A 26,493-nucleotide genomic window follows, 5' to 3' on the forward strand; every position below is an offset into this window, starting at 1 on the left:
TTTGAGTTCCTTATGTCATGGCCTGCTTAGTTTCAGACTTTCTTCATGTTGAAAAATGCGTCTATCGTGGCCAACTCGGTTGGCAACTCATTTATTAACTAAGTGGTAGCACTAATATTTAATTTGGTTAAAATTGATGGCAAAGAAGGGCTCTTTCGTTTTTTTTTGGGGGGATGGCGATTCTCGTCAGTCCTGCAGATCCACCTTCGTTTTGAGATAGTCGGACAGATCGCTGTAGATCGGTGTCTTCACTCGGTCTGTTTCGGGAGACATGGAAGCAAGGTGGGTTAGGCCTAAGACATCTCTGCCTGGTTTTACTTACTATTGCACTTGTACTGCAGATTGGACCATATAATCATCCTCTGCGAGAAGCAAAACACGCCCAGCCGTCCGCCCTTGAGCGTGGAGTCGAATACATTGCCCGAGTCGATGATCAGGCGGTTGCCCTCGTACATTCTGTGGGAAGGAGATTAGAGACGTGGGCACTCAGACAGGAGCCATCACTCACTGCAGGCGTATGAGGCCAATGGCCGGCCGATGCACCAGGGCCCAGCGGTAGGAGGTCCTCTCCTTCCAGGCAATGTTCATGGGGTCCTTCCACAGCAGCCTGGCCTCTCCGTCGGTGTTCCCCTCGTGCCACAGGCTGTTCCGCATCGTTGGCCCCGGACCGTCGGTGCTGTTGACCAGCTTGATCTGGATGCCCGGTGCCGCGGAGGCGGTGAAGGGCCGTGGCTCCCAGTACGTCTGCGAGCCCTTCTTCCACTGCACCACGTAGTACTTGTAGCTGCTCTGGTAGCTGAACACAAGCCCGGCGAAGTCGTCGTCTGTGTCGTCGTTGATGTAGAAGGTGCCATCGAAGTCCACGCCCCCAAAGGCGTCCTTGCCCACCGCCAGACCCGGATCCGAGTTGAGGGTCTGGACTATCTCGGTGCCATTGGCATGCACCACCCAGTTGGGGTCCGCCTGGGAAAGGCCCTTGGGATCCAGGGGGATCGTCTGCAGGGTGCGGAAGTCGGTGTGATGAATCATCGAGTTGTTCGGACAATTGTCGATGCCATTGGGCACACCGTCAACGTCCTCGTCATCCTCGCAAAAGTCACCCTTCCCATTGCGATTGACGTCCTCCTGCTTTGGGTTGCTGGCCAGCGGACAGTTGTCCTTGTAGTTCGGTATGCCGTCGCCATCCATGTCGTCGTCACACTCATCGCCCGTTCCATCCGCGTCGGTGTCCAGCTGGTCCGAGTTGCTGACCATCGGGCAGTTGTCGAGCGAATTCGGGACTCCGTCGTCATCCCCATCGATGTCCCGGTGGCAGGCATCGCCCACGAAGTCCATGTCGCGATCCTTCTGGTCGGGGTTCGGGAGATTCGGGCAGTTGTCGCAGGCGTCGCCCACACCATCGTTGTCCACATCCGACTGACTGGGATTCGGCAGCTGCGGGCAGTTGTCCAGCTCATTCGGTATGGAGTCGTTGTCGATGTCCCCGTCGCACTCGTCCCCGAGTCCATCTCCGTCCGTGTCCAGCTGCCTGGGATTGTACTTGTGGACACAGTTGTCGCACACATCGCCCACCTTGTCGTCGTCCGAGTCTAGCTGCTCCGTGTTGTAGGTCAGCCAGCAGTTGTCCTGGCTGTTCTGGACATTATCGCCATCCGCGTCGTCGTCGCATCCATCGCCATGGCCATCCAGATCGGTGTCCTCCTGGCCCGAGTTGGGCAGCTTGGGGCAGTTGTCCCGCTGGCAGTGCAGCTCCGGGCATCTGAGCGACTTGTCCGGCCACCCATCCATGTCGGAATCCCTTCCGCAGACCAGTCCGTTGCCCGCCCATCCGACGTTGCAGTGGCACAAGTGGCGCAGGTTGTCCATCCCCAGGCACACGGCATTGCGGTCGCAAACGGTTCCATCCGGACACACCGACACCGAGGATATGTCCAGGCAGCTGTAGGTGCTATTGGTCACATATCCCTCGTGGCACTGGCACCTGTAGGAACCCTGGGGAAAATTGAAGACTTAGTTGACTCGGAAATGTAATTTTTTACTTATAACAATTACTTTTAAAACAGAGAGATATTAACTAATTAAAAAGTTCACTCTCCAAGTCATTAAAATTGTTTCAATAGATTTCCGTTCGAGGTTCCTATCTATGCAATTACCTATAAATATTTACTCATGATGTATTATATTCGCACAAAATGTTTAACACACTGAAACTTAACGAACTTAATTTTATTTTAAATTTTATATTCGTTTTTTTTTTACTTGCACTTGTAATTCTCATATTCTTTTAAATGTAATTACTTATGCCAAGATTTCGCAGATTTGCAGGATTTTCATATGCAATCTATGAAAACAATATTGTTCCCTACAGAGATAGACCTTAAATATTTGACTCACAATCTCGTTTATGCAGGTGGAGTGATCCGGGCACCTGAAGAAGCCAGTCCGGCACTCATCGACGTCGAGGCAAGTCTGCTTGCGATAGTCTACGGGATAATAGTCCCCGAAATAACCATGTGCGTGGACTCCATCGAAACCTACTGGACAGGGACCGCATTGGAAGCCCGGATTCAGATTTGTGCAGATCGAAAGATCGTCGCATGGATCGTACAGATGGCACTCGTCCACGTCCCGGCAACTGGTGCCGTTGACCTCGTGACCCTTCGGACATGAGATGCAATGGAAATGGGGTGCATAACCGACCTGCATGCATTCTGCGCCTTATTTGGTAAAGAAATGGTAGCAGAAAATAGATGAATGAGATGTAATGCATTTTTTATCGTATCGAAGGGACTAATATCAGAAGTCTCTTCCTGAAACTAGCTAGAAATGAAAAATATTGATGTTCGGGAAAAGGGGATTTCTTAAAAGGCTGGCCCATGTGGTTATCTTTTAACACACATTTTATAATAAAATAACGTAAAAATAAAATATTTACGTTTTAAAAATATTTATTGTTTCATGCTAACTATATTATTTTTCTTTTTATTTTTTTTTTGAACCAAAAAAAATTGCTTTCTGGAAATGTCTAAAAACATGATCATTTTGTAATTTATTGTTAGTAAATAACTTTCTGAAAGGTCGTTACAAATCCGTTTATTTAGGTAAAGAAAAAAGAGACCCCTGTCTGAAAATCAGAAAAATTGCTCTAAATGTAAGTACGTTCATATTTAATTTAAGATAGTTTTGTTTTAATTCTGGCTTTGAATTGGCTTTAAAAAAATCGGGTATACTATATTTTGAAGTGTTCTTCCTTGTATGGTCTTAATTCGTTCGTTTCCACGATCACTTACCCTCACTATTTATCTTCGTAGGCTTGACCAGAAAATGATAGTGTATAAACATGATGCGATTTTAGGGCAAGTGGGTTGTGATATACATGTATGATTTTGAAAGGCAAAGAAAAGTATGTGGCCAATAGTGGAGTTTATTTATTAAATACGAAAAATTACAGCATACATTTTTTATTTATATTATTCATATTTTATTACAATAATTGGGAGATTTCGGGCGGGGGGAAACAAATTTTGTTACACGTTTATAGACTCCACTTTCTGGGCATTTAATCTAATCTACAATACATTTCCAAAAATAGTATGTGCTATTTTTTCGTAGGTGGTGCGTTCGGCTTTTTAAATGGACTGCTAATACTATGAATTCCGATGTATGCCAATCGTAGAGCTTACAACTTATGACTATTTTATAAAGACAGTAATTCAATATGTGCACTTTCTACGTTCTGTATATGTAATTTAGGTGTGTTTCATAGCTTGGCCGAAACGTTGCGATTGTCTCTCCGTTGCGGATTAGTTCGTTACGACCGAGTATTTGCGGGCCGTGTACTGGCTCTGCCGCTGATAGTGTTGCACATTATGCGAGGGCACTAGAACGTTGCCTAATACAAATGAGAATTGTTTATTAGTAAGTAGGTAGGTAATTGGTGATGTGTCCCATTTGACTTGGCTAATTAGGTGCACCTTCTTTGTACTGTTGCCGCAGATCAATTAGACCACTTGACTTATAAGGCCCCAACATTCCAGCACGCCTGAAAGTCGTTGCTGATGACTTTGCCTCTGGATCCCAGTAAAACCGAGCTCTGATTAGCCGCCTTGTTTCACACATTCGCGGGAAACCCGAAATTATCCCAGGTACTATATAATTTCAGAGGGTTTTTTATTCAATCAAAAGGGTCGGCGAGTCCTCAGAGCCCGAATTAAGCCGAAGAGGGCATTCATAAATCAAATAATCGTGTGAATTGAGTGCGCTACACTCAAATAGACAGGCATACCAATTTTAATTGTGTGAAATAAGGCTTGAAATTAGTTGTTTAAATATTTTTAATTCTACAAAAGTGAAGTATTGAATGCAATTTCCAAAGTGTGTATCACCTGATAAAGTAATAAGTCAAACTAAGTACATTTAAAATGAAATGTACATTTTTTAATACAACTTAAATGTTTAATGTTTAGCAGCTTAAGTATTTCCTTCTTCCTCTTTTGGTTGGAACTTCCATTTTTCTACTTTGATCCCATGTTTACCAATCAACCCACTCACACGACAAACGCAAATTAGCCATAAAATCAACAAAATCCCCAAAAAGACAAAACTCCACTTAGAAGGGCAAACAGAGGGGTGGAGGGAGTAGCTGGCCCAAAACAAACCCATGGGAGACCGAGACCGCGACCATTCCAATTGAGTGGCTTCGACTTACCTGAGGGGCATGGAGTGTCCAGGCAAGGATTACGTAGCGAACATGTGCGTCCATCACCTTCGTAGCCCGCTGGACAGGAGTCACACTGGGCTCCATTCACGGTATCGTGACACTGAACGCCTCTGCAAAGGAAGACACAGATTGTTGTTAATGCGATCGAGCAGGGGGATGGGGGATGGGAATGGGTGATGTGTGTGTGCTAGCCGTTCTGGCATACTGTTTATTATTATTAATACCGACAGCCAGGAACAAACAGCAACAAAAGACTGTTAATGTTGGACACAGTCGCGCATACAAAGGCATATTTATTAATGATGCTTAGTGGAAACGGCTACACAAAAGCCAGTGAGCTGGGAAAAGAGAAAAGGTTGCCCCGCAGAGGGGATGGGTATGGGAATGGGTAAGGGGATGGGGTTGGGAATGAGGGTCACAAAAGCACCGACAAAGCGCAGTTCGACAAGAGACAAGACATGTGGCAGGGGCTCCTCCGCCTCCTCAGGTGGATTTTCGGACGATTTCCCCGCAGGACAACGGATCCCGAAAAGAAAACAAATTACAATTACAAGAAAATCTTATTAAAAGCCAGCGAAACACAAATAAATAAAGGAATGGGCAACGAGTGTGTGTAGGCTGCGATGCAGATGGCCCATGGCCCATGGCCAAAACACAAAACATCCAACTGCATTGCATGCATGTAAATTTCTCTGACCGTTCCTTATTTATGCTCCAGAGTGTGGGATAGCTTATGGCTCTGCAAAATATTTACATATCATGACATGGTCATTAGTTCGCTTCGGTTCGGTTTGGTTCGGGGTTACAGTTACACGCTGTTCCGTCTTCATCTGCAGCTGGGACCCCATCATCGTTTTCATCTGCAACTCCGGCTCGACTTGCATCCCACTTTGTCAGGACATAACTCTTGGCAGTCCAATTTCCTAGGGGAATCACCCATCAGCCAGAACTACCGTGCCCAACTGACCCAGAAGCCATAGTTTCAAATATTTTATGGCTAAGCACACAGTGCGTTTTCGCCTGCCGGAAGTCTTAGTTGGAGTTGCCCATGGACTTAGACCCTGGCTTCTCAGCCCAGCTTCCATTTGGCCCGGGGAGCAAGCCATAATAATGATGAGCTAAAGTAAAAAGCCTAGCAGTGACTGACTCAGACCTAATACCCTTAAAATGGTTATAAAAGAGGGTATATCCAAATAGCCAAAGTTAAGTTTACATATAAAAGTTCAACACTATTTGCTAATGCAAAAGGAGCTCTATCGATAAAGCCAGCTTCAACTCAATCTTGATAAAAACTCAAATGTGTTATTTCAGTTTGTATAAAATTATACATTACAAAAACGTGTAAATTAGATTTCTTCAATTAAAGTCTTAAACTTCCATTTAATATGTGGTATAAGTCTTCCAGAACATGTGTTAAATATGAAATTTTAAACATAAAATTGTCATTTCATATTCTCCATACAAATTATAGTTTCAAACGATCATCTTGTATTCATTATTCTCGATTTAAACAGAGTAATATAACAACATGTTGTTTGCTGGAAAAGATTCGAATCGCAAAAAGTGATTCTTTTAACGCTGTCAGTAGATGAGATCCATCAGCTTGGGGCCCATGCCATCGAGTTGGGCATATCCATGGTGGGCAACCACACACTTGTCCCTAATCTCATCCGGAAAGTGCTTGCGTGGAAGCATTTCGGGGTTTGCCTCAGACTGGCCAGGCGCAATTAGCCAAAAGTGTTAAGTACTTAAGTGGCAAGAGGTCCAAGTCAAGGCACTGACCATCCAAGTTGGATGCTGCGTGGGGGTTTTCGCTTTCCGGCTGCGTTCCCAGATCTTTGGACCACCCTCCCTTTTCTAACCTCCACTTCGCGCTTTTCTGCTTTGTTTCAGTTCATCCGACCATATTGTCTGGGTCCGCGGCTCTGCGGCATCGTTTGAGTGCTGGGAAAATATCCAGTCGAGCGCAACGAGGAACGCATTAGCATTTCAGCCGCCTCCGTCCCCCGACTTGGTTAGCTTGGTTAGCATGGGCCCACTTGCCTCGTCTCGACTGCCGTTCTTTCTGGACGTTCTTTTTATTAACCACGCATTCATAATTCATAATTCCAATTTGCTGGCTTGGGCCCCGATCTCCGCCGAGTTCGGGTTGGAGTCCAGTTCAAACACCAGCCCAAGGAGCCACAGGAAGAATAGAGGGCAGGTCCCAGTGAAGGAGCAGGGCCTGAGTAATGTGTGAACATGGTTTTGAAGCATGCTAAGGCTTTTAGCCACTTTCAATGGGTGGAGAAGCACAAATGTTTCGGGCAACAGTGGTGCAAGTTAGGGTATTCAATATTACTACAGTCATGGATTGGATGGAGCCCACCAATCACATGTTTTAGGTATTCCTTGGCTCGAACCGAGCCCTATTCTTAGAGTTTACTCTACCGCTCAGCCATTAACCTCACTCAAATGACTTCTAATGGTAGCGCGAGCCATGCAAATGCTCTAACAACAAAAGAGCCAACAAACACTTGGCTTGGCTGCCACTCGCAGTGGAGCTCCCTTTCCGCGGGGAAGAATTGCATCCAGGCAGTGCCACCAACCATCCTCAATCTGCACTACCACGTACTCCCGTTCCCCAATCCCCAATCCCCGAATGTGGCGCACGCTTTGGACAAACTGCAGCTAACTGCCATAAAGCGGCGTTTATTTTGCCACAGGCCACTTATCTGTGAGGTTGACTGGGGCTCCGACTCCGACTTCGACTTCGACTTCGACTCCGGCTCCAACTCCAACTCCAACTTCCCAGCTCTTGGCTCGGGCCTGATCTCGCCTTGTTTTTGTTTTCATTGCTGCGCCTGCGCATGGCCAAGACGACCGGCGTCATAAACTGTTTATGCGGCGATATGATATTGCAAACTCCTTACGTGGGATGTACATAAAATCCCTATTAAGGTATTAAGTTAATAGTCTGTACTGAAGTATAGTGGAAACCGAACATTAAAGTTATTTGCAAACTTAAGGCTTGTTCAGATAAATCTAGGATAAAACTAAAACCGACTTAATTTTATTGAGGGTAATCAGTTATTAATCTGAACTTATGAATTCCAGGAGACTTGAAGTTCAAATTGTTTAAAATGAGATGTTTTTTTAAACATCACACATTGGATATAATAATAAGTATGTTGCAAATAATTAAATGCATTAATACAATTAAGTGGATATATATAAATAAGTTTTGTTCAAAATTTACCATCACTAATTTGCAAGTATTTATTTATTTATAAAAATGCTATTCTATTTTTAAATCATTTTAAAGATGTTGTGTGTCTAAAGTTATATCTTTGTAAATAAGAAAATTGATTTACAGCATTCCCACATATGCGTTAAACATCAAGATATACCGAACCAGCACTTTTATATCATGATTTCATGAACCGAAATAATTCTCTATCACGAAGTTCGTGGGGCATAAACGAAGCCCGACTTGAAATCGCTGCCAGTCGACTATTAATTTGAATTCAAGCAGTCAAACGCTGTAGAGTCAACAGCCACGGCAACAACAGCAACAACAGTAACAACAAATACAAAAACGACTTCCCAACGACGACGACGACTTGGAATCAATGGATCCACTTTTTCGATGCGTAGGCGAACTTGATTCACACTGAGATATGCGTTCCACCGAACTTTGATGTTTCGAAGCTGTGAACCAGCTAGCCGCTGCTTCCACTCGTGGCTTTTCCTGCTTTTACCTGTGGCCGTAAACGTTTTGTTGGCGAAAGAGAGGAAAACCATGGAGAGGAAAACTGAGATTCTGTGGGAAAGTTTTCTCAATCAAATGGAATTCTGTCGCGGGAATTGTTCAACATGCCCGTACACATGTTGCAGCTGCCATTGGCCTAGGAATCACACTCCGAATCGGTATCTCCTATCTCCAGATGGTAATATAATCTCCCAGCGTTCGTGGACTTCGGCTTGATTGCATTGCTGATTATTTCGTCAAATGCATAATTTAAATAATGAACAACAGAAGTGTGCGCCGTGAAAACTTTCTGGGCGAAGAGGCCCGACTGTCATCGGCCTGGGGCAAAGTTATGATTGGCCTTTTAGGTGGTCAGCACCACCTGAGCTTGCCCCTTGGGAAATGGAAAGTGCTGGACGAAAACGAAATGTGCATGAGAAGAGGGGCTCAAGACTAAAAGAGCTGCAATGCGAGGAAGTTATCAAGTTAGCCTCTGCAAACGAAAGTATTTCAGATCAAGAAGAAATTCACATTTCTGAGTGCATTTTTGTTTCACAACTTACTGAGAAAGGTAACATCTTCAATCATTGTAGAGCACTCCTACGACTAAAAACCAGCCCGACACAAAAGAGACCATCGACAGGGATGTTGGGATCAACATTGTACCCCCATAAAATACACACGACAAGCCACAACAAAGGATCAACAGGTGTGCATGTCATTAGCACAAGTTTTACGGCCTTTTAATAGAATCGATCGTCTTCCAAAGACTCCGAAAGAATGGGAGTCTCAATAGAAGTGACAATAAACAAAGCGATGACCAAGTTGAGATGACATTTGGTGGGTTCTAAATTAAAATGATCGGTAATGGGCAGCGGGAATGGATTTTCGGATTTGGGCCTACCACACACATTGACCACATTTCATCGATAATGAAAGATGACAGTAACGAGTCGGCGTCGTGACAACATTTAAGGCAATTTTATGCAAATTAAAATACGGTCAGCCAGAGGCGCACCTTGCCCGCAACCAAAGAGAGGTAAACAAAAAGCCGAACCGATCCCTAGACACCTACAACACGCAGTTCTTGGTGTTTCCAAAAGCCCGGTCGTGGGGCCTTTTTTCAATAATTTACTCAAATTTATGGCCGAGTACTCCTATACGCGTGGCCAGGAGTGGATAGGCGCTCACTTTGGGTGCCTGGTCAGGGAAAGAATACCAGAAATCACTTTGAGTGTCTTGACACAATGAAGTCGGACAGTCCCCATACTGAACTGGGTGCGGGACCTTTATTCCAGCTCACATTTAACTAATTTATGCGGCTGCTTCAAGTGCCATTTGTGGTCCAGACCCCACAACGATGGGTTCTGTACTGCCAAAGGTTTTGTTGCATTTTGTCCAACAATACCTACAAAATATTCCTCTTCAGTTCCAGCTCCGTTACATCGCATAACTTGTTATAGTTTTGTTTAACATATTTATGACTGGTTGGGCAATGCAGGCGGGGGATCTTCCCGAAATAATGTTTTTATTAGGGCCCCCAGCACGGCTGAGGGTCTTTTGCATATTTAGTTCAGAGTGACACAAATTTGGCAGCCAGAACAATATTTACCACTTTATTGATTTTCGATTGTGACGAACTCTTCCGGTTTCAGGTCGACAGCTTGATATGGGCTGTGGGTGGATTAAGATGTCTTTTTAGAGAAAGGTTCCCTTGCGAGCTCCAGATATGATAGTTGCATCAAGTCAGGAGGTGACTGAGTTGTTAATCCCAATCTAGATGACCAAATTTCTATTTCACTGCCTGACCTCATTAACAATCTTAAACAGATCAAAGAGATCATTCGATAGATAAATCCCCATTTTTAAGATAATTTAAATATTTATCTCAGTCCAAATTAATTATGCAGACTCGATAATGCGTAAGAAATGGAAAATCTCGCAGTGTAGGAACGGATTAGGAAGTCTTCTCGTTCGAATCGACATATCTACGATCTACAGAGCCTATCAGATGGGAAGAGGTGAGAAAACAGGTTCCACAATCCCTCACATGACTCACAGCCATTAAGCCCGATCCACTTACTCTGTTCTGGGTAACCAGCTTATGTCCGTGGTCTTCTTGCCCACTTTTATTCGTAGAATTCACAGAGTAAATAAAGGCCTAAATGTGTCTCCTCAATGGCCATCACGTGCTTATCAATCACAGATACAGATATGCATATGCTTATGCCTAAGGAAGGCATATCCCAGGCGACTGGGGAGCTTGTCAGGGAGTCGCTGGCTAGATCATCAAACCATAAACAACATCAAATTGCCATTAAGGCCAAATGCAAATAATTGCACAGTCAGGGCAGGGAGCAGCCTTTCGGATGGCGGCGCTTTTAAAGCCCTCGGAGTCGCAGCATGACAAATACAATTAACACGGATGCGATGGCCACGCCCTTGACGCCATTAAAAACTCTGCAAGCCGCGTTAATTTTGCTCGCACAGGCGCACGAAAAGCACACGCACAGGAATACACATGGGGCACTTGGGGATGCAGGACGGACTTACGGATAGCACATGTGGTGGGCGCAGGTGACGCCCGGCTTACAGGTCTTGCCATCGCCAATGAAGCCAAGGGGACAATGGCCACATCTGGGACCGGCCGCCGAGTCCAGGCACTCCACTCCTGCAAAACATACAGAAGGTTCAAGGTTTAACATTTTAAATTGGCAGCAGAGCTTAAACAAACTTAAAGCCCCATGAAATTGGGTAATATTAAAAAAAGTAAAAACCAAGCACTGATCAAAAATAATTTGTACAACTTTTAAAAAATACATTTTACATTCCAGAGCCAAAAGTATTTCTGAAATCTATTTTGAAAGTTTAAATAATCAAAACTAATTTACCAAACAAAAAAGTTATTTAAATACTGTCTTTAAAGCTTCGCCAACTTTTTGGCATCCACAGAAAGATTACAATTTGTAAGGGATCAAGAAAATCAATACACTTGGCCCTCGCTTAATAAGAACTCTTTTAGGACGAACTCGTTCTTACACGGTTACAAATTTTCTCCCATTCCCTTTTTAACACGCTAAAAATCTCGTTCTTACACGATTGCAAAATAAAATAAAGCTTTAAAAGACACCAAACAATCGAAAATTACTGATTTTTTTTGATAAGGGACCACCAAAAAAGAAAAACATGTTGAAACAAACTGACTTAAACTATAAATGCTACCAAATGCATTTAAAATTTGATATGAATAGAAACAAATCTCCTTACTCTTTAACATTTTTAAGTTTCTATAAAGTTTAACCTATTAATTAATTATATGAAGCAACTTTATTAATTGAATACCAACTTTTAATTTTGAACAAATGTATGAAACTTTAATTAAAACAGACCAAATTTGAAAATAACAATTTTGTTTGCTGCCAATTTTGAATTATTAGAACGTAACCCCTTATTTTGTACTGAATCCATGTTTTGCTTAATACGATTTTGCTTAACACGAGGATTTCTAGCAACGTAACTCCCGTGATAAGCGAGGGCCAAGTGTATTTATTTTTGCAGAATTCTTGAGACATATACAATATTCTAAAATTAAATAAATCTATGAATGTATTACGAAATTTAAATTGACTTATATGAGTGTTTTGTTAGGTTAATTGTAGGCAAATGATGACTCCGATATTAACTTAAACCTATTTTCCCCCAACATTTTAGGTTAACTCACCAGGATAACAAGGATTTGCGGAACGGCAGTCGGGCTCGACGCGCAGTTGGTTATCGCCGCTGAGGGGATTCTTGCAGCCGGCACAGTTCTCCAAGAGCATCCGCAGGTAGGCAATCTCCTGGCGCTGGTGGGCGACGTCTTCGCGGAGCAGCTTCACCAATGCCAGTAAATCGCTCAGCGAGCGTGCGAGGGCGTCTGTTTGGGACGAAGGGCAGAGATAAGTCGGGTTCGGAGGGGACTTTAAGTAAAGCAACAATAATTCACGAACACCATCCACACCCTGTAAACTAAAAACCCGGTAAATGTGTGTGGGAAGCGTTCAAGCCTCTGACAAGATTAAGGTCTAACCGATGCAAAAATCGCACTCACTGCGACGCACGGAGTGGGAACCCCCTGACTGCAACCTAATCCGCTTTGTCGCTCCAATGGACTCCTTCCATCCGGACATTGAACAGCTGCTAATGCGTTCGGCGACTTAGTAGAGCCTAATGCAATGGGACAACAAAGCCGAGCACCCAATCCCGATTTCGCGCCTTTCCCTCTCCTCACTAGGGATGAGTCAGTGTGCTGATTAATTGGAGTAAAGGTACAACTCCAGGTACTGGGTTTATGCATAATTTGTGAGTGGGTTTCTTTTGCTATGTAACTCGCATTCACGTCGGTTAATTTTGGATATATATACTTTATAGGGTCGGAAATGTCTCCTTTACTGAGTTGCAAACTTTAGACTGAACTCTGCAAGGATATAAAAACTACCTTGACAAAGGCTCACAGATTTCAAGTAGGCAACAGATATACAAAGCAAGTTATATTAGTCTCTTTCAACAAACTTTGAAAAAGGTCCTTCACAACTTGTGCTGCAAATTTACAATTTCTACTCATTTGCAACACACCCTAATAGGTTTTAGATATCTTTGATTATGGTATAAGCAACTACTGTACTATTATGAAAAGCCTTCAAGCCTTACTGCTAAATCACACCGAGCTGTTGCTATTAACAACTCTATAGTTAAAATAACTGCTGAGTCTTCCGTGGATTGTCTTGGCTGGACTGGAATTTCAAGATATCTTTCTCATCATAATCCAGCTAAAGCCTGCAAATTGCAATATATCGCTTATAGATCTGTCATCTCTAGGCCTCTTAAGTTGTACAACACCATGTAAGACACATGGCAACAACTAAACTAGTCCAGCATAGTGGTCGGTACTACAGGCACATCTGTCCGACTTTGTCGGTTTACCTGGCTGAGTGCCTGAGTGAGTTTTGTCAACATTGAAAACGCCGCCGCCTTAACGCCCAAACGCATCCGTTCCAACTCGGATCGCGGGCCTCCCATTCCGCTCCTCCATCTGGGGTCCTCGCCCCAGCAATCTCGATCTCGTTTTGGTTACATTGGGCAACCTTCGCTTCTATCTGTTTGTCGTCGGCGGGCCACGTAATTCATTCATTACGATTTGCCTTTGTCGCAGTCGTTGCCTTTGCGTTTGCGATTTATATGCCGCCCCGTACTCATGTTAAATACACTCAGAGAACAAAGCGTTTTTATTTCGAACTGGTGAAACCAGACCATATTTACCCTCTAACACTGCTATAAACTAAGAGAAGAAATGAGGAAAATAAATGTACCATTTAAAATTACTCTAATAATAAACGAAAAAATGCCGGAGGTTCGAATCTGTTATTTTTAAAAACCAAACGATCTTACGAATTTTTTATATTAATAGTTAATGGAAAAAGAAACAAAAGCTTTAAAATAAAACTGTCTGCGGAAGCAGACTTCAATTTGCATACGAAAACTTTTATAAAAACAGTTGGTTCAGAACAAAATTAGATTTATAAATTTTATGCTGGCATTTCAATACTTAATTACGCCTTATCAAAATCATCACAATACTTAACTCAAATTTAGTGTGATGTAAAAATTTGTTAGGTTTTTTTTTTAATTGTAACTTGAACGTGTGTTCGTTTGTCATTTTATCTGGATTTTTTTGTTAAGCAGTTTGCATTAAAAAAGTTAATAAACTTTTACAATAAAGACTTGCTATACGACATTTAATGGTAAATACAAATGATGATCACTCTAGCTTATACTCAGTTTATGCCTAGATTTAATAATGGGTTTCTTATCAGTAGTCAACACAATTAATCTTTTACTTTTACTACACTTTTACTACTGAAAAGATACGTAGCAAAAGAACGAGCATCTAATTTTTTTAAGCGTACAACCGAGTCCGCTTGTCTTTGTGTAGATTGTGTGGGTACAGATCGAGCTGGCTACCAATTTGGTGTCTTTGCTCTGAGCCAGATAAATAATAATTATGCCGGCTCGACACTCGACACTGTACGAAACGAGTGCAGCTTTTGCATGGGCTTTGTCATATCTCGACGTTCATTAGTGTTCTCGCTCTGTGGGCGCCTCGTAACCCCTCATCCCCCCCCGATATCACCTATTCCCTGTGATCACTTAGCGGCTACTTTTTGGCCAAGACGGTGACTTCGATGAGGGCACTTATAGCCATATTACACAGCCATAGATATGCGTATGGGACGTTATTAATTGCTTGCCAGATTTATAAGGTATTAGCGAGTTAAGCAAAGGAATTTTGCCTAATGAAGAGCATAATGCTCAAGGACAAACATATTGGTAATGGAGAAGGGTATTACAGGGGCATTAACATTTTGAGCTGATTTAGACTCGTACATATATAAATAACTTAAAACATCTAGACCTCACCTATCTGCTTGTTGATTTTGCAACCCACCTACTTTTCCTTATGGAGTACCCTCTACATTATCAATCAACTTCAGTTCTTTAATTTGAAAAGATTCGTTTGCTTCTTATTCAAAACAATTAATTCTATAACACACCAATTTAATTCTTTATTGAATATAGTATACCTACGAACCGTATTTTCTAGATTTGACTAAATATTTAAATAACTCCTTGCCACGTGTTCAGATATGAAATGGATGTGTTTAAAACTATTCCAAACATTGCATTAAGAATGCCTTTACTGCTCGTCAGGGCCGCGTTCATTTGCCATTGAAACTTCAAGCCCCCACTTGATGCAACAATCCCCCGAATCAGTCCAACAGCCCACACACGTACCCCATTTCAGGTTGCCCCACTACATTTGCTTAATTGAATTATGTTCCTCTAGTGACATAAACGCCAACCGTCAAGAGCCAAATAATTTCATCAAAGCCAGCATCTAATCTAGCAGCAGCCCAACCCTCATAGCCGTAGGAAAGCCCCGGTTTGGAAGGGACCACGCCTTGGGGCGAAGATTCGTTGACTGCCTTGGGACTACCGACTGACAGTTGATAACTGACTGCAGACTGCAAACTGCAAATTGCAGAGGTGATGGAGATGGGTGGCTAAGACGATAGATGGGCAACCTACCTTCGCAATCGCCATGCAGAACGGGAATGTCTCCGCGCTCCACGTCCGTTGGTACCTCCTGGTGTCTGTGGTCCACGACTCCTTCCCGGGCGATCGTTGGCTCATACCAGCCGCGCACGTCACGCTTCTTGTTCTTCTCTGTGATGATGAACACAAAGAGAAAATTGTAGAATGGATTAGTTTAATTAGATCATAATGGATACTTTATTAAACAAATTATGTCAATCTAACCACAAAACATCACAAATCCAAAGTTAAACAAAGTTTAAGGTTCTATCGACATCATAACGCATCAGCATAAATAAACCTTAACTTAGGTAACATGGACTATTATAAAACTATATTAGTTGATGAGCTAGTAAGTTTCATAAGTATATATAAATTGATGGCAGAGTAAACATTTCAGGTTATTAATATGATCAGAAGTATTAGAGAAAAACTCTATGCTCCAGCCATATCGAATAATATTGTTTCCTCTGCACCCAGAATTGAGTGGGTTCCTTGGCGAAGATTGGCTGGGACTACTCACCACGCTCGGTGATCTTGTTGCGCAGCATGCGGCGGTTGCCCCGACGGTGCATGCCCTTCTGGCAGTTGGCCCGCTGCAGGGAGTGCTCCATGTCCCCGTCGAAGTGGAGGGGATACTTGCGCTCGCGGAACTGTCAACGAAATGCTTCACTCACTTTCGGTCCCACTTGGTTCTGAGGTCGGTCCACTCACCAGCTTGATCACCGGATCGTCCATCTGGGTGTACAGCTTGGCCAGGTTCATGTCGATGTCGTGATGCGTGCTCGCCTTGCAGTCCACATAGAGCGTAATGCGATTCTTGGCGAACTGCAGTGCCAGGGATCGGATGGTGCTCGTCTCGTTGATGTTGGGTATGTCGAAGTTCCGGGACTCGGTGGCTCCATTGGCACTGATGTCCAGGGTCACCCGCTGCTGTTTGCGGTCCAGGAAGAATGACATCTTGTGCTTTAGCATGGGAAAGTCGATCATAAAGAGGGCTTCAATGGATATGTGCAGCTTTCGACGAGGTCTGTTTGGTAGGAGGAATCAGTTATCAGTCACCAGGTTCGCGATTAATTACTCACCGTATGTGACGCGTTGATATGACAACGTCTCCCTTTCGTATAAACTGTTCCAGTTCGGCAGAAGCAACTGTGAATTGGATAATCAATTTGTTATCGATGTGATTTAATGTGATGTTACATAAATATAAATATGGAGTAAGACTTCAAATATTTAATAAAGAATATTTAGCAGATTCTACATGTATAAACGGGAATTAAATTCTTTATATGGGAAATTTCCCAGGAACATTTTTAAAGTACTTTCCAACAACTTTGAAGCAGTTTGTGTCTTATCTCGTTTAGCTTTCAGTGATCAGTTTCGAAACTGATACGAACAACTTCCGTTCTGCTGTAGCCACACATATTGATTGCCAAATAAACAACCGAATATAAATAAAGATAAAGCCTTAAGGTACCCGAATCATCTTTGGGTCTTGTTGGCTAATCACTTCATGTAAACCGAGTCTTAGCCACTTGCTCTATTTGCCCACAAACATTGGCAATCGGTTTTTTTCGCCTGCCACAGATTACAACACCTCGACCACGGAACATGGAACTATTTATTTTGGTCACCCCGGGAGATTGCCACTAATACCGCGGGCCCTGTTAACCCAAATAAATACACGACACATAATCGGGTCCGAGCCGTATTTGCACAATCCGTGGGGCAAAAGAATCCATCAAGACGACTCTAAATAGAATTTCACGCATTTGTGCGGTTATTTGTCATGCTGGCAGCGACCGTCTTGTGACAGGCTCATGCCAGATGACCTTCACGACGTGGACATGGACATGGACATGGACATGGACCTGGGATATATGCATAAAAGTCGCGATTTCCAGTCGCAAGATGGCCCGACTGGCGGCCGGCCTGAAATATCTCCATCTACGGACCAGGGAGGTCACCAACTCAACAACCGGTGACCCCACTGTCAGTTGGCGACGTTTGCATTGGGATTTGAGTTCGACATTTACATAAATCGCCAAGTTGGTAACCGAAAGTATGTCTTTCGGGCGTTTCTCGACAAACATTGACGATGGTGCAGTTGCAAGCAGTCGCTTGTTTGACCACAAAAACTTTGCAACGTTGGACATACACTGCACATAAATCAAATCCCATGCTGTAATTTTCTAACTTTAGATAGTTGTTGGATTTAATTAGGCCTTAAAACCTGTGCGATCTTAACATTTCATTTGAAAGGAAAATATGTTAATACCAGCCCTAATATTAAAGTTTTGAAGCTAACTTATCATGATATTGTAAACAGATTGAAAATCCAAACGCGACGGTTTACATGTAAAATCATTTTTTTATGAACATTTGATTCTTTTTAAATTTTTGATTGGACATAATTGATTATTATCCTTGCAGCTGTTATAAAAATTAAATATTTTATATTGCAATTTGTGTCGATGTTCCAATAATTTGTTTGGTCGTTCCTATTGCAGCTATATGATACAGTCGTCCGATTTTTATAAAACTAAAACCGTTATTCTGAAATTGTTGAAACAACATTGTTCCATTGGGTGCTACAGGTTATAGTATACCGATTCGTCACATTGCGAATTATTACCTCCAGCGGAAAGAAGACTGTGCAAAGTTTCACCCAAATAACTTTAAAACTGAGGGACTAGTTTGTGTAAAAGTTCCGAACATATCTAGTTTAGCTTAGTCCAAAGTAAGGCCCACCATTTAAACTATTATCTTTTATCGATCCCTAATAAGTAAAACCATGAATTTGAATTTCAGGTCTGACATAAGCACATTTTTGAGCAGTGCAAAAGAGTTAGGGGAATGCAGATTGGGGGAAGGTGGGTCGCTGCACTTACCTGGATCGAGTGAGAGTGATGCAACCTCCAAAAATGTCAGCGCCAAGGCGGTCAGCCCGATTAGCAGCACGCGCGTCCAATTCATCGTTGTCGTTGTTGCTGTTGTCTTCCGTAGTTTCGGGGTACGGAATGGAGGGGAATGGAGGGGCTGCCGGCTCCCCACTCTAAAATCTGTCCGTCCGCTGAAATATAAATAAAAGAAAGAAACGATAAAACGAAGAAAATAAGATCTTGGTGCTCAGCCGGTGGTTGTTTATTTACGTTTAAAAATAAAACGCCTGGTAAAAATCACTGCGTAGCAATAGCTGCGTATAAAATAAAATCGCATAAAATAATAATTAAAAGTCAAAGTAAATTTGAAACGAGAAACCAGAAAAGAATTAACCGGGACAAAGGCAGGGCGATCGATAAATATTTAGGATTTCTTAAATTTTATAACAAGCATGTCCAGGTCCCCCTTTTAATTTTTTCCTTCTACTTTGCCGGAAGTACTTGGTCGGGTATCACCTAGATATATCTGTTTAAATATATTTGTATAGGTGTTCCCTCTACATCTTTCATCTCGTTGGCCATCTGTGGGCGTCATCATCATAAAGCATTTCGGAGCTTAAGTTTTATATTTCTTGTTGTAATTTTTTGTGTGCCCATTGTGGATTCTTTGAGCTTTCGGAGATTTATGTTGGATATTTGCAATCATTCTTTCTTGCATGCCTCTTTTAACTTAAATAAATGTTTATTTAATGTGTGTGTTCAGATTTGATTTCTCCTGGGTGTGTTTTCAGGTGCTTCCCCAGCGGAAATTTCGAGGAAGAGTTGATAGAAGCTCTTCGTTAGGTGATGAATTTTGGATATTTTGAACTGATTCTTGGTAGGGCTACTAGAAATTTACGTAACTCGATTGTAATTTTGAAAACTTTCTGAAGAAATTATCTACACAATGACAACTCCCTTTTCTAACATCTGCTTTCTTTAAAAAACGCCATTAAATAAACTTCTTGAGTCACAAAAAATGTTAACCTCCTTGGGTCATCATAAATTCAGCCTTTAACGATCCATTAAATAGGTAAAAATAATTACTCTCTGATTAGACCAGCAGTAGTCGTAAAATGAATTAGAAAATGGGTTGAGGATTCCACACTTATCACCCGAAAACACACAGTTGCAATTAAACATTTGGCTCATCACTTGAGCAGCCACAAACGTCAGGAAGCGTAATAAACGGCATAACACACAAGTCCAATTGATAGAGAGGTCCGTGCAAGTTCGAAGTGGATCCTCCAACTCCCAGCCATTACACAACTCTCATGCTTAAATAAACACGAGAAATGTGGCCGAGATGTTGTTGGCTTTGGCGCTGAGGTGTCCCAGGAATGTGGTAACGGTCGACGATGCTCCACAGAGCCACATTGAGATTCAGACTCCGAAGTCGGGCCAAAAGCAAATGGCGTTCTGGCCATACAAGACGCGACGACAACTTCTCCGATACTGGTCCAAAATGTTGACTGACAGTTATGGATTTATAGTGGCAGTTGTTATTGCTGTTCTTGACTTCTCGTTCTCTTGGCTACAATGTCACTGAGTCACAAGTGGACGGGCTGTGGGATCGGTTCCATTTATGGGTGTAATCGCAATTACCAAAGCATGGGGCTCTCAAGTAATAAAATTAGAAGAGGCAGTGGCAGATCCCAGTGACCATATACTTTAGCTAGGATCATTCGAAAGTATTTTAGGGCTTTTATCTTCCCTTCGACAGATGCGGTTTTCGAGTGCTTTAGTATTGAAATTGAGTTTCTTATAAGTTAAATTTTCTATAATACTTTTATTCGAATAATACCTTTTAGCCGAATAAACATAGCAATAACCAATAATTATCAGGTGTTTGGGTGTTAAAATAATTACAAAGAGCAACCTTGAGTAAAAAAATAAATCAACCATCAAAGTTTATAATAACAGAGACTTATCAAGGGTGTTTATAAAACGATTGACATAAACTTTGAAATAAATCATTCTTCAGATGGCAAAGTGATTAATATTCGTTAGATTAAATGAAATATTCAACAAATGTTTCTCAGATTATATTAAATCCCATATCAAAAAGAGATTTCACCCAATGTTGCCCATAAGTTCCCAGTACTTAAGTCGTCCAATCTTTTTATCTATTTCAAATTCTGTGAAAGGTTATCAAGAACTTAACCCAAGCGTAATGCCGGAGATCTGTGCCAAGTGATCATTGAAACGTTTATATATATCCAGTTAAGTAGACCGCCAACTGCCGATCCAACACAGGCACCGCCAGAACATTTCCCACCAAATGTCAACGGAGTAATCCGCCTCGAACATAAAGAAAACCCAAAACCAGAAGTGGAAACACCTTCCAACATACACCTAAACACATAATCCTCAGGCCAGAAATTTATTAAATACTTTTTAATGCCATCGGTTCGGTATAGATCATGCATAGGCCGAGAATATATCTCTGTCCAGCGCCCACGCAGTCATCAACTTGAGGCCCCAAAAACATAATCTCGCCATGGAGACGCCAAGAGTCAACAGCAAAACGACAGCAGCATCATCGGCATCATGAAGACGACGCCACATCTACTTAATAAAGCGGACAAATCAGAAACAAAGTCTGCCTCCGTAAGCCGACGAGTACAGTGATTGACATTTAATTAAGCAAAGCCAAATACACACGGAAGCCGCAAAGCGATCAACCCGCAACCAAAACCGCAACTGAAAAGGGTTGCATTGGATGTGGCTTGGGACGGGATCTTCACCCACTAGCCGGATTGGACCCCTCACTGATCCGAGCCGATTGAACAAGTTTAGCGTCACCGGCAGACGACAGTGACAAAGGCGTTTCTGGCCTATCATCAAAGGAAATTTGATGCTTATCGAAAAAGTCATTTTCATCAGATTAAATGGCAGTACGGAGAGAACGGCGATAGGGAAACGAGAACCCTAGATAGCCGGTTGCCAGCGAGGGTTGTTCTAGGGGTATTTACCATAAGAGGGGGAATGGAATATCCACTGGAGTGCAATTAATCTTAATTCCACTTCGATGAAATAATATTTGAATTGCTTCCAAGTCCCATACCTTCACATCCAATCATAGATCCCAAGATAATATTATTTTAACTTATAATAACAATAAATGTAAATAGCATTGGGAAAGGTAATTTCTGATCTTACGCATGGGATAGGTAAAATATTGCGAAAATGAATTATTTTGGTTGCCAGGTAAAAATAACAAAGAACTGTTGGATCGAAAAAGAAATATTTTCTGTGTTATTAGCAATCGTTTAATAATTATTTTGTTTTTAACTGTTCTTTCAGCTAATATTAATTTATCAACAGACGATTTTAATAAAAAGAAATAGAAATATCATATATTTATAAAATATAGTATTAAGAAACTATGAAAATGAAGCTCATTATTCTTTAAGAGCGGGTTGGAAAGTAAGGAAAGTAAGGTTTGCGTACTACTAATACGGTATTCTTACAGAAAAAATGTAATATTAATTTATCAACAGATGATTTTAATAGATAGTCATAATATCACGAAATTGGTTTTATAAGAAACTATTAAAATGAAGCTCGTTCCAAGACGGGGTTTGCGTACTCCTAAAACGGTATTCTTACAGAAGACATTTGGATGCGTTGAAATACCAATTTAAATGGTTTATTAAAAATATAAGCAGGGCCAAACCACTCAATTGTCTTTGGCAGTTTGATGATCTAATGATACACTCTTGTGCCGGCCCTCGTGTGGCATTAGAAATTCAAATATTTTGACTCTTTCGCCGATCGCGCCAGCATGCAACCGTAGTGTCCGCGTCCCCCAGGGCGCTTAAAACGGCGCAAAAATAACGAAAAACGAACAGAAAATCGCTGGCGAAGCTACTGCGCATGCGCGGCTGTTCGCCGCAGTCGCGTGTGGGCAGGACAAGTTTCGCTGCCGCCGCAGGCGTCGTGTCACTGAAATCAAATCAGCCGCGCTTAAATGCTCGGCCAAAAACTTCGGCTCGAGTTGGGGCTCCGGATGACTGGCAAACCTGCTGTCAGTCGCTGGCTTGACATGGAAAAAATCTATGCCGGCGCCTACGCATCTCGGGCGACGAGAAAGAGTGAAAAATCGAGAGAAAGAGCGGCTAAGCCACTTAGGGAAATTCTTCAGCGGCTTTTCATTTGCAGGCAACTTTCTTCAGCCTTTGTTTAATTTTTTTCCAGGCACCTTATAATTGGAATCAACAAACTATCGAAATGCGGTGAACTGAATTGATTTTGTGCAGCCTGATAAATTGGTTTCATCATAATAGACTTTGTATAACTTCCGGCGCAAGCCAACCATTTTTTCCATCGTTGTTTTGAAAGTGTCAAGATTAAGATTGGAGTCAAAGTCGAGTTCAATAGTCTCGAGCGGCACTTGACGTCCTCATTTTATTGATTTCTGTATCTGTACCGATTTGAATTTCGACTCGGTCTTTACATCGCCTTTTTTCCATTCAATTTTTGACTATTTATTTTCCACAAAAATGCAGTAGTTGACAGCTTGTGTTCAGGTTTTATGTGGAGTCCTATTTCAAAATATTGAAAGGTCTGTCAATTACACACCAGGTGATGGAGATTTCTGGTATGGTAATTGCCACCTGCCAGGAAAATTTTGTTTGAAATTGTAGATGTAAAAAACTCATTAAAAAAATTTTAATTTGTAAAACGTTAGTTAGGGATATTAATCGTGTGACTATAATCTTTAATCTAATGCAAATTAAAAAATTTGATATTCAAACGATAAGCTAAACATACATGATGAACAAATGTTGAAAATTATAGCCAGAACATAGAATCCGACCCAAAACGTATTTTATTTTCATAAACTTCAATAAACATCATGATAAGAATTTGGCCGCTTTATAATTAAATGATTTTTTAAGGTGTTGGTGAGACCACGCCTTGCGTTTCCATATCTCTTCAAAATTTATAATTATAATCAAATATTTATAAAATGTCTTCGTTCTTATTACTAATGATATTCTTGAAACCCGGTTAAAAGTGTACAATTTGGATAATTATTTTGTTAGCAACCTAGTCAAATCGTGTGCGAATGTGCTTAATCTATCATTAGCCCAAACCAAAAACACATTAACTTATGTTGATGATCCATTAAAACGAAGTCTGCGCCTCCATTTGACTTGAATCAGTTTTAATGCCGCTAGTCAAAACAACCAACACAAAAAGCCCTAGCTTCCATTGTGACTGAGCTGTATTTGAATTGCAAATATATGATCGAGTCAATACAAAGCATTATAATTTGTTAACCTGATTCGCCGCATAAGGTCGGATATTGGTGTCTAAATGACTTTCCACTGACGATGCGCTAATTTGCTGGTGCAACAATTTTCCACTTAATTTGCATTTGTTTATGAACTCATAACTCGCTGCCAAGCGGAAATTCCAATACCAACAATGGCAATATTATTTATGTTTTAATAATGTCAACTCGAGCTCTATATATGGTCAGAAAGATATTGCCAAGTCTGACAAGTCAACTGTGAGGGGTTGGGGCTATCAATGATTGGACAAAGCGAACACAATTTTAGATTTATTTGTCACATCTCATTGCATAACTAAACAAATCGATATGAATTGAATTGAAGGGAAAGTAAAAAGTTACAAAGTACAATAAAAATGAAAAGACTGATTTAAAGTATCACTCGAATTTTGTTTACTTCCTGTTTAAAACCAAAACCCCGTTGAGTCATGACGCCACTGCCTTTAAATAATATATTCAAATAATAAAATAACCGCAAGTCTAAAATGTTTTTCGAAAAGGCAGTTATAAATTGTTATGGAGATCTTTGCTGTGGGCGTCTTTTAATTGACTCGCTTTGAATAGGGTCGCAGAGCACAGTAGAAACTGCAAAGTGATTGTGAAATCAAGCCAAATAAAATTAAATAAATACAATAAATCGGAGAATGTTTTCAGCTTTATTTGGTCAAAGTCATTAACAATCTGTGGCTGCTGTTTTAGACAACCGTTCTTATTAGGTGGACAACAATAGTCTTTGCAGCGACCTCATATGATCACATAATTATAGTTCCCCCAAAGCACAAACCTCAATTCAAGCGGGTCTAAATATGTGTGGAAAGTCCGATAATTAATAAATGACTCGGCTGCAGTATTTATGGCGCCAATGCAGATGAGATCTCGAGATCTCCCACAGATTAATGTCGCTCGGCCTATGTGGATGCCACAGGCCGATTTTGCGGCGAGATTGCGGTTGGCTTGGGCGTGGCTAATTAATATGTATCGATAGTATTTGAATTACAACAACAATTAGCATGATTAATCATCAGATAAAAATGGCGGTTTAAGGAATCGTAATCTTATGGGGCGCTAATAAAAAATATTCATAAATTGGCCTTTCAACAAGGCGGCGATGATTGTGCATACCCACGGATGAAAAAAGTTCAGTCTAAGATCTGATAATTAATTACATATATTTTTTTGTTTACCTATTTTAACGAAAATTAAGAGCAAGAGTCTAAGCTCACACTGAATATTATATATATTATTATCATTATTAAGTATGCTATAGCATACCTATAGGTAACATAAATAACAAGTAAGATTAAATCTCTACCAAGTAGAAAGGACGCAAAAATAAAACAATCTTTAAAAATTATATCGTGTGTCTTACCCGAAATCGTCTTAATAAATTTAAAGCTATTTCCAACATTTTTTTGCGAAAAAGTTCTTGTTTGATTTTGGTTAATTCACCAATCGCTTTTTTATTTTTCGAATTGAATAAGAAACTATATTAGTTCCACTCCTCAACCAATGACCAGGCTAACCCAGATTCTGGCCACACAAAGCCTATTTATAGCACACTCCTGGAAGCCTCCAGACCGAAGGTTTGCCCACCTTCACACTCACCTCTTGGTCAAGGACGCTGCTCGTGCTCCAGAAGTGCCGCCACTGCCGAAGCGGAACTGAGTGAATAGCTTGGTGGGACTGACAGCTCCTTGTCGAGGGGTTGCTTGCGCCACTTGCGGCTGTCAACGCGCAATTTAGAATGGAAACGACCTGAGTTATTTTCACGAGTATTTCCACACTTTTCCGTCGCTTCCTGGACGCCCGCACAGACACTTTTATTATTATATGCTGACTCAAAGATCAAACAAATCGCAGGCTCTTCATACTAAAAGAATCGATAACGAAACGGATGCATTAGATAATTTAAACCCTTTTCAAAATCCCCCAGGTAAGAAGGTGGAATGGGGACGCAGGCAAAGATTGCGTGGAGCTGATTTTATGGGATCGAGGAGGCGAACACGCGACGCGATGCCGATCCGCCAGCAACGACAACTGCTCCGCAACTGACTCGCCCCGTTCGTGCCAATAAAAATTAAAACACTTTTATGCTATTAACAGCGAGAAGGCGAACGCGACGCGATCTTGGACACCTTGAAAATGGAAGTGGAGGATGCTGCTTGGGGATCGGTATTTGATATTTTATAGTAGGGGATTTAAAAAGAACACTTTAGATCCGTCATTGATCCCGGGATTCGCACGATTAAAATGAAATGAGATTTGGCTAGAGATTCTCCACCTGGTGATCACTAATCTCCGATCACCGATTACTGATCGAAGGATCACCACAAACACGTACCGTCTTGTCCAACGTGCCAACGCGAACTGGAACTAAAAATTTCAAAATGCGAAGGGAGTCATCGAGTCTCGACGCCGGCAGAGGCAGAGGCAGAGGCAGAGCAGTCAGCGTCGCTGTTGACTGAGGCAGCGACAACTTGTTGTTGCCTTTCTGCAGTTTGTTTTGTTCTCAGCTGTTAACTTGTTGCGCCGCAGTTGTTGCTGTTGCCTGCTGCGGCTTGCTGTTGCCGGGAAAAAAGCGACGCCGCAGCAGCAGCGTTTTGTCTTCGTTTGTGTTGTGTTTCTTTTGATTTGACGCGTGAGTAAGCCGAGACGCCCACGTGCGAAATTTGCGTAAACATCGACA

The 26,493-nt window shown here is 41.7% G+C and overlaps 1 protein-coding gene across 2 annotated transcripts; it reads right to left on the minus strand.

The window, feature by feature from the left end:
• Positions 1-77: 77 nt before the first annotated feature.
• LOC108049184 (cartilage oligomeric matrix protein) lies at positions 78-26,235 on the minus strand. 2 transcript variants are annotated; one of them, XM_017130293.1, is made up of 14 exons: positions 26,149-26,235; positions 25,413-25,677; positions 18,476-18,657; positions 16,667-16,733; positions 16,296-16,611; positions 16,105-16,234; positions 15,576-15,713; positions 12,172-12,366; positions 11,004-11,121; positions 4,709-4,830; positions 2,395-2,717; positions 509-1,992; positions 323-456; positions 78-257 (listed from the first exon to the last, which is right to left on the minus strand). In XM_017130293.1, the coding sequence occupies exons 3-14, from the start codon at positions 18,558-18,560 to the stop codon at positions 187-189; spliced, it is 3,183 nt and encodes a 1,060-aa protein (XP_016985782.1). In that variant the 5' UTR covers positions 18,561-18,657; positions 25,413-25,677; positions 26,149-26,235; the 3' UTR covers positions 78-186. The 2 variants fall into 2 exon arrangements, with proteins under 2 accessions (XP_016985782.1, XP_016985783.1); XM_017130294.2 differs by lacking the exons at positions 78-257; positions 323-456; positions 509-1,992; positions 2,395-2,717; positions 26,149-26,235 and adding an exon at positions 3,403-3,892.
• Positions 26,236-26,493: the final 258 nt, after the last annotated feature.

The sequence above is a fragment of the Drosophila rhopaloa genome, unplaced genomic scaffold (genome assembly GCF_018152115.1).
Source record: "Drosophila rhopaloa isolate 14029-0021.01 unplaced genomic scaffold, ASM1815211v1 contig_2, whole genome shotgun sequence".
Taxonomy (NCBI): Eukaryota; Metazoa; Arthropoda; class Insecta; order Diptera; family Drosophilidae; genus Drosophila; species Drosophila rhopaloa.

Excerpts from the sequence above, each read along its gene's own strand:
- LOC108049184 (XM_017130293.1), bottom strand. The coding sequence starts at position 18,560 with ATGAATTGGACGCGCGTGCTGCTAATCGGGCTGACCGCCTTGGCGCTG. Across the intron at positions 15,714-16,104 it reads CAACAAGATCACCGAGCGTG|AGAAGAACAAGAAGCGTGAC; the intron begins GTGAGTAGTCCC and ends TCATCATCACAG. Across the intron at positions 12,367-15,575 it reads TCTGCATGGCGATTGCGAAG|ACGCCCTCGCACGCTCGCTG; the intron begins GTAGGTTGCCCA and ends CGTCCCAAACAG.